General features: G+C 49.9%; 1 protein-coding gene across 4 annotated transcripts in view; it reads right to left on the bottom strand.

Annotated features, from left to right (window-relative positions):
• Window positions 1-6726: 6726 nt before the first annotated feature.
• LOC115173951 (tax1-binding protein 1 homolog A) overlaps window positions 6727-8936 on the bottom strand; it is a 43879-nt gene continuing 41669 nt past the window's right edge. For 3 of the 4 annotated variants that reach the window (XM_029732475.1, XM_029732477.1, XM_029732478.1), the window contains exons 16-17: window positions 8431-8516; window positions 6727-8126 (exon numbers count right to left, since the gene is read on the bottom strand). In XM_029732475.1, coding sequence (XP_029588335.1) covers window positions 7916-8126; window positions 8431-8516 — 297 coding nt within the window. In that variant the 3' untranslated portion in view covers window positions 6727-7915. The remainder of the gene's footprint in view (window positions 8127-8430; window positions 8517-8936) is intronic. The other variant, XM_029732476.1, reaches the window with a different exon arrangement.

The following is an 8936-nucleotide window of genomic DNA, read 5'->3' as shown; positions in this document are numbered from 1 at the left end:
TTCTGGCCTGATCTTAGGGGTGACAACCCAAACCCCTATCCCTTCTGGCCTGATCTTAGGGGCGACAACCCAAACCCCTATCCCTTCTGACCTGATCTTAGGGGCGACAACCCAAACCCATATCCCTTCTGACCTGATCTTAGGGGCGACAACCCAAACCCCTATCCCTTCTGGCCTGATCTTAGGGGCGACAGCCCAAACCCCTATCCCTTCTGGCCCAACATTGGGGCGACAACCCAAACCCCTATCCCTTCTGACCTGATCTTAGGGGCGACAACCCAAACCCCTATCCCTTCTGGCCTGATCTTAGGGATGACAACCCAAACCCCTATCCCTTCTGGCCTGATCTTAGGGGTGACAACCCAAACCCCTATCCCTTCTGGCCTGATCTTAGGGGTGACAACCCAAACCCCTATTCCTTCTGGCCTGATCTTAGGGGTGTCAACCCCTATCCCTTCTGACCTGATCTTAGGGGTGACAACCCAAACCCCTATCCCTTCTGGCCCAACATAGGGGCGACAACCCAAACCCCTATCCCTTCTGGCCCAACATAGGGGCGACAACCCAAACCCCTATCCCTTCTGGCCCAACATAGGGGCGACAACCCAAACCCCTATCCCTTCTGGCCTGATCTTAGGGGCGACAACCCAAACCCCTATCCCTTCTGGCCTGATCTTAGGGGCGACAACCCAAACCCCTATCCCTTCTGGCCTGATCTTAGGGGCGACAACCCAAACCCCTATCCCTTCTGGCCTGATCTTAGGGGCGACAACCCAAACCCCTATCCCTTCTGGCCTGATCTTAGGGGTGACAACCCAAACCCCTATCCCTTCTGGCCTGATCTTAGGGGCGACAACCCAAACCCCTATCCCTTCTGGCCTGATCTTAGGGGCGACAACCCAAACCCCTATCCCTTCTGGCCTGATCTTAGGGGCGACAACCCAAACCCCTATCCCTTCTGGCCTGATCTTAGGGGCGACAACCCAAACCCCTATCCCTTCTGGCCTGATCTTAGGGGCGACAACCCAAACCCCTATCCCTTCTGGCCTGATCTTAGGGGCGACAACCCAAACCCCTATCCCTTCTGGCCTGATCTTAGGGGCGACAACCCAAACCCCTATCCCTTCTGGCCTGATCTTAGGGGCGACAACCCAAACCCCTATCCCTTCTGGCCTGATCTTAGGGGCGACAACCCAAACCCCTATCCCTTCTGGCCTGATCTTAGGGGCGACAACCCAAACCCCTATCCCTTCTGGCCTGATCTTAGGGGCGACAACCCAAACCCCTATCCCTTCTGGCCTGATCTTAGGGGCGACAACCCAAACCCCTATCCCTTCTGGCCTGATCTTAGGGGCGACAACCCCTATCCCTTCTGGCCTGATCTTAGGGGCGACAACCCCTATCCCTTCTGGCCTGATCTTAGGGGCGACAACCCCTATCCCTTCTGGCCTGATCTTAGGGGCGACAACCCCTATCCCTTCTGGCCTGATCTTAGGGGCGACAACCCCTATCCCTTCTGGCCTGATCTTAGGGGTGACAACCCCTATCCCTTCTGGCCTGATCTTAGGGGCGACAACCCCTATCCCTTCTGGCCTGATCTTAGGGGCGACAACCCCTATCCCTTCTGGCCTGATCTTAGGGGCGACAACCCCTATCCCTTCTGGCCTGATCTTAGGGGCGACAACCCCTATCCCTTCTGGCCTGATCTTAGGGGCGACAACCCCTATCCCTTCTGGCCTGATCTTAGGGGCGACAACCCCTATCCCTTCTGGCCTGATCTTAGGGGCGACAACCCCTATCCCTTCTGGCCTGATCTTAGGGGCGACAACCCCTATCCCTTCTGGCCTGATCTTAGGGGCGACAACCCCTATCCCTTCTGGCCTGATCTTAGGGGCGACAACCCCTATCCCTTCTGGCCTGATCTTAGGGGCGACAACCCCTATCCCTTCTGGCCTGATCTTAGGGGCGACAACCCCTATCCCTTCTGGCCTGATCTTAGGGGCGACAACCCCTATCCCTTCTGGCCTGATCTTAGGGGCGACAACCCCTATCCCTTCTGGCCTGATCTTAGGGGCGACAACCCCTATCCCTTCTGGCCTGATCTTAGGGGCGACAACCCCTATCCCTTCTGGCCTGATCTTAGGGGCGACAACCCCTATCCCTTCTGGCCTGATCTTAGGGGCTACAACCCCTATCCCTTCTGGCCTGATCTTAGGGGCGACAACCCCTATCCCTTCTGGCCTGATCTTAGGGGCGACAACCCCTATCCCTTCTGGCCTGATCTTAGGGGCGACAACCCCTATCCCTTCTGGCCTGATCTTAGGGGCGACAACCCCTATCCCTTCTGGCCTGATCTTAGGGGCGACAACCCCTATCCCTTCTGGCCTGATCTTAGGGGCGACAACCCCTATCCCTTCTGGCCTGATCTTAGGGGCGACAACCCCTATCCCTTCTGGCCTGATCTTAGGGGCGACAACCCAAACCCCTATCCCTTCTGGCCCGACATAGGGGCGACAACCCAAACCCCTATCCCTTCTGACCTGATCTTAGGGACGACAACCCAAACCCCTATCCCTTCTGACCTGATCTTAGGGGCGACAACCCAAACCCCTATCCCTTCTGACCTGATCTTAGGGGTGACAACCCCTATCCCTTCTGGCCTGATCTTAGGGGTGACAACCCCTATCCCTTCTGGCCTGATCTTAGGGGTGACAACCCCTATCCCTTCTGGCCTGATCTTAGGGGTGACAACCCCTATCCCTTCTGGCCTGATCTTAGGGGTGACAACCCCTATCCCCTCTGGCCTGATCTTAGGGGTGACAACCCCTATCCCTTCTGGCCTGATCTTAGGGGTGACAACCCCTATCCCTTCTGGCCTGATCTTAGGGGCGACAACCCAAACCCCTATCCCTTCTGGCCTGATCTTTGGGGCGACAACCCAAACCCCTATCCCTTCTGGCCCGACATAGGGGCGACAACCCAAACCCCTATCCCTTCTGGCCTGATCTTAGGGGCGACAACCCAAACCCCTATCCCTTCTGACCTGATCTTAGGGGCGACAACCCCTATCCCTTCTGGCCTGATCTTAGGGGCGACAACCCCTATCCCTTCTGGCCTGATCTTAGGGGCGACAACCCCTATCCCTTCTGGCCTGATCTTAGGGGTTACAACCCCTATCCCTTCTGGCCTGATCTTAGGGGTGACTACCCCTATCCCTTCTGGCCTGATCTTAGGGGTGACAACCCCTATCCCTTCTGGCCTGATCTTAGGGGTGACAACTCCTATCCCTTCTGGCCCGATCTTAGGGGTGACAACCCCTATCCCTTCTGGCCCAATCTTAGGGGCGACAACCCAAACCCCTATCCCTTCTTGCCCGATCTTAGGGGTGACAACCCCTATCCCTTCTGGCCTGATCTTAGGGGCAACAACCCAAACCCCTATCACTTCTGGCCTGATCTTAGGGGTGACAACCCCTATCCCGTCTGGCCCGATCTTAGGGGTGACAACCCAAACCCCTATCCCTTCTGGCCCGATCTTAGGGGCGACAACCCCTATCCCTTCTGGCCTGAACTTAGGGGTGACAACCCCTATCCCTTCTGGCCTGATCTTAGGGGTGACAACCCCTATCCCTTCTGGCCCGATCTTAGGGTTGACAACCCCTATCCCTTCTGGCCCGATCTTAGGGGCGACAACCCAAACCCCTATCCCTTCTGGCCTGATCTTAGGGGCGACAACCCAAACCCCTATCCCTTCTGGCCTGATCTTAGGGGTGACAACCCCTATCCCTTCTGGCCTGATCTTAGGGGTGACAACCCCTATCCCTTCTGGCCCGATCTTAGGGGTGACAACCCAAACCCCTATCCCTTCTGGCCTGATCTTAGGGGCGACAACCCAAACCCCTATCCCTTCTGGCCTGATCTTAGGGGTGACAACCCAAACCCCTATCCCTTCTGGCCTGATCTTAGGGGTGACAACCCAAACCCCTATCCCTTCTGGCCTGATCTTAGGGGCGACAACCCAAACCCCTATCCCTTCTGGCCTGTTCTTAGGGGCGACAACCCCTATCCCTTCTGGCCTGATCTTAGGGGTGACAACCCCTATCCCTTCTGGCCTGATCTTAGGGGTGACAACCCCTATCCCTTCTGGCCCGATCTTAGGGGTGACAACCCTTATCCCTTCTGGCCTGATCTTAGGGATGACAACCCAAACCCCTATCCCTTCTGGCCTGATCTTAGGGGTGACAACCCAAACCCCTATCCTTTCTGGCCTGATCTTAGGGGTGACAACCCAAACCCCTATCCCTTCTGGCCTGATCTTAGTGGTGACAACCCAAACCCCTATCCCTTCTGGCCCGATCTTAGGGGTGACAACCCAAACCCCTATCCTTTCTGGCCTGATCTTAGGGGTGACAACCCAAACCCCTATCCCTTCTGGCCTGATCTTAGGGGTGACATCCCAAACCCCTATCCCTTCTGGCCTGATTTTAGGGGTGACAACCCAAACCCCTATCCCTTCTGACCTGATCTTAGGGGTGACAACCCCCACCCTTCCTGCCACACACTAAAGGATCTAGTGCATGCTTTAAGTTGTTTAGACTTTGTCTTGTATTATGTTGTTTTGTTTTGACATGCTATCTCTTATTTTATGAATGATATGTATCTTTATAGGCTTAGTTGTGTTGTTGTACATTTGCACATTCTTATGCTATCACAACAATTGTCCTTACTTTTTGTATTGACATATGGTGCTAACTGTAAAAAAAAGAGGGGAATAATGTGAGAGAGGGATGAGGGCAAGAGGAGGAAGGAGTGGATGGATGGAGTTGTGTTTAACAGTCTATATATAGATATATAAACAATAGATGTGTGTGTATATACAAATATATAAGTATTCATAACCATATACAAAATAGTTGCTTTATTTTATACTTTATTTTTCAATATATTTTCTTTTGATATTTTATCGATAAGTGTGCGTTTCATTCCTCAACCCCCTGAGACAACCTGTTCTGTGGTGTCATAGTTCAAAGTTGAAACAGCTAGGTGACCTCAGGTCTAGATATTCCCAGCAGCAAAAAACAAACTGACTATGACTTGAATCCTAACTTGAGATCTGTGTCCAAAATCTATTTCAGTTTCTCCTATTGCTATTTAATGCACGATTTGTTACATGCAGATTTCATGTTATCATTCGGCCCATATAGAGAAACAGGGAAAGTATTGAATCCCTTCATTCCCACTGTTCTAGAACAGTTATAGGACTGATCCCCAATGATTCCGGAATGGATTGTCCATCCTGTATTCTAGAAGGTTATTCCAGACTGTAGTGTGAGCAGACCAGTTGAGGCATCATACTGTATTCTATTCCATTTGCCAAGTATTGTTTCTAATTTCTTTTCCATGATCATTGCCAACAGCTCTCTACTGCCAAACATTGACATTACTATGTGCCTGAGGGGGGAGAGAGACTGTCATAAGGTTTCATCTTAGAGGCGCGCAAATGTGTCAAGGGAATACTGTCTCATTGCACCTCGTGTGTGTGTGTGTGTGTGTGTGTGTGTGTGTGGAGAGAGATTACACCTACAACCTTTGATTGCCTTGCGTTGTAGACCACAGCATTCCAGTAGTCAGTGTGAGTTGCTTCTTAGGAGTCTTTCTGCAGTATCTGAGCTTTTCAGCTTCTAGTGTTATTCTTCTTTCTCTGTTAGTCCTCTATAGTGTTACAATTTATGCCTGAGGCTTAAATGTCACAGAACCATGTGTTACAGTGCCAGGTCACTGTGTGAGTCCCAAATTGCACCCTATTCCTATGGGCCCTGGTCAAAAGTAGTGCACTATATAGGCAATAGAGTGCCATTTGGGTCGTAGATAGTGTCATACCAAGGCCTTGCCCATTGCTCCTGTAGAGCAGGAGAGTGGTGGACATGTTGTGATATCATGCTTTCAGAGTACAGCGGAGTGGTGGAATGTCAGTGGTGCCATTTTGTCAAAACATTTCTAACCTGTCATTCAGTTCTGTGATGGTCCCCCACCACACACACAACCCCACTTTACATGGGTGTGGCAAAGTTCCGTTAAGGTCAGGGCCCGTATTCACAAAGCATTTCAGAGTAGGAGTGCTGATCAGATTTTCCTTTTAAAATCGTAGGAGGGGGGACCTGATCCTAGAACAATACTCCTACTCTGAGACGCATTGAATACAGGCCCAGGATACAAGACAGAAAATGGCAGTGGAAGAGGAAGGTAGCATTGTTGGGGTAGTGTTTTTGTGTGGCGTACAGAACTCGTTCCGGACTCTGTGCCGGGTTTTCCGTACTTGGACGCCTTGGCTCCGCAGCAGCTTTCTGGCAAGGGATCAGAGACCCCTCCCCACGGAGACGCAGGTCGCCATGGTTACGGTTTAACAGGGCTACTAACAGTATTACAGAGTGGGGATGGGAGGATTACATTAGTCTTGTGTGTGTGAGGGGGACTATTTCGATATACTGTGTACAGTGAATGTATTGTAATGTGTGTCTTAAGTGCTTTTAAATGATATTTTCATATGTTTCCTATTTGTGCAGAGGTTATGAGTAGGGAGACCTGTGTACCATGTCAAACTGTCTTTATATACAAGAAGCTGCTTCATAAATGTAAAACGCCATTACATAAAAAGATAAACATTAAACTCTGGAGCCCAGAACGGTTTGGTGTGTGTTGTGACCCCAAAGACAAAATGACAATTGTATCCATTTGACAGGCGTACTTTATTCAAAGATGTTTTTAATGCACACATACACACACACACTCTCAAAGCTGCAACTTTGAAGCCAAAAGTACAGCACTGTGGTCACGTTGAAAGAACAGTCAAATCTCAGACAGATGTGAAGAATTAAAGGAGACTCAATGTGGAGATGCACGCACAGCCAACAGAAACTGACTTACTCATCTTTTCCTCCTTTGTCGGGGTCCAAGGTCATAGACTTAACACAGTGAAAGAGACCATAGCCAGGTGTACAGTAGTTTTCTATAGCAGTCATATTTCCAGTTACCTCCAACTGGAGAATGTTAGCCTATCCAGTGAACAGAGACCAGGAAGTAAAACAATTGGTCCATCATTCTGTCATTACTAAAACATGAGGGAATACATTGAGGTCACGAGCAATTCAGCCACATTTCTCCATAATAGTCCTACTTCTCATATATATACATACATTCAGAATAATAAAGCCTTTTTAGTGCAGTCAAATTGAAACAATAGTGCTATTTCCTGTAATTAAAAAAAAATGTCTGACTGTCACGCTGTACATTAGTTTCCCCTAACCACAGATCTAGGATCAGATTACCCAACCTTAACCATCAGGTAAAACCCAAAACTGACCTTAGATCAATGTTTAGAGGCAACGTCAACCTACTCCCCCTCCCATCCCTGGATGTCACCTGTTTCTAGGTGTGGCTACGGAGTGATGAATCCTACGGATACTAAACACATGCAGTGATGACACTACAACCCCGAAGCAGAAAGATGACATCATCAACATGGGACAAAACCAAAGTGATCCGAACTTCTCAAGCCAAGTATTTTTTTGTATTATTTCCCTAAACCGGAACTGACAAACTCCCTCTTACACACGCCTTGATGTTTTTGAAAGGTAGCATTTATTATTTAACCTTTACTTAACTGAAAGGTAGCATGTGAGGCCAGGACTGAAGTTAATTCCATTTAAATTCAGAACATTTAAAAGAGCAATTTTCCACAGATTATTTTTCAATTGTTGATGTGATGATTTGTAATCTTCCCTCCTAGTCAGAGTTGAAATGAAATCATCCCCAACCCCAATTTGAGCACACGTTCCTAGAATTATTCAAATTTAATCCAATCCAACCTTCCCTTTTACACACACACACACACACACACACACCCCCCAACCTCCCCGCTACTCCATGTTGTCGAAGTTTAGCACATGGCCGTCAAAGTGTGTGAGCACGTGCTTCTGGAAGAGCTGCTGATGGCAGTCCAGGGGGAACTGCTCAGAGCACACGGGACACACCTTCCAGTGGCTCTCCACGTGCTGCTCAAAGCTACGCTGCTCAAAATGTGGCGGGAAGATCACCTCGCACAACGGACAGCGCTTGTGGACCTCACTACTGAGTGGAGGGGGGGGCATCGAAAATAATAGTCAGATGAGGAGAGAGGGGGACAGAAAGATGGAGTAGAGGGTCAGGAGAGAAGAGAGGGAACAGCGAGGTGGCAAGAGAGAGAGGGAGCAGAGAGAGGGAGGAGAAAGGGAGGAGAGGGATAGAGAGGGGTGGAGCAGAGAGAGGGAGCAGAGGGGGAGAGAGAGGGAGCAGAGAGGTGGAGCAGAGAGAGTAGGGTTAGGTTTTGTGTGTATTGGTAAAGCTGGGATAGCATTTTGTGTACTGTGTGTGTGTGTGTGTGTGTGTTAGTTACCTGGGGTCAAAACAGAAGCTGCTCCTGTTGTCGTTGCGTCTGCTGCTGGACTGATGATTGCAGGCAGGCTGCTCCCCATCACCGACCTATAATATATACACACACACCATTACTGCATGCAACACACACTGTCTCTCTCTCAAACCATGGCTGTCTGAACACTGATGACTCTCTCCAAAGGTTAATAGAGCTAGAGAGGAGAGGGTCATGATACCAGTGTATCAGTGAAGAGCAGTGTGTGTGTGTGTGTCTGCGATGCCCTCCTAATACACCATTGGGAGGAAGTAAGATGAAGTTACCCATAGTAACTGATCTAAGGTCAATTTAGCATTTCCCTCAATCTTATGCTTGAGGACAAGATTTGGGGAGGATAAACTGATCCTAAATCTGCGCCCAAGGGCAACTTCTACCAATTAGCCTCATCCAGTCCCGCGGACGTCAATCTAACACTAACGAGCTCAGAGTGGGAGACGTTAATTAGACTTTTATTTAAAAGAACTCTCCTC

Source organism: Salmo trutta, chromosome 34, assembly GCF_901001165.1.
Source record: "Salmo trutta chromosome 34, fSalTru1.1, whole genome shotgun sequence".
NCBI classification, from domain to species: Eukaryota; Metazoa; Chordata; class Actinopteri; order Salmoniformes; family Salmonidae; genus Salmo; species Salmo trutta.
The sequence above is the reverse complement of the archived record's forward strand: the minus strand, read 5'-3'. Positions and strand labels throughout refer to the sequence as shown.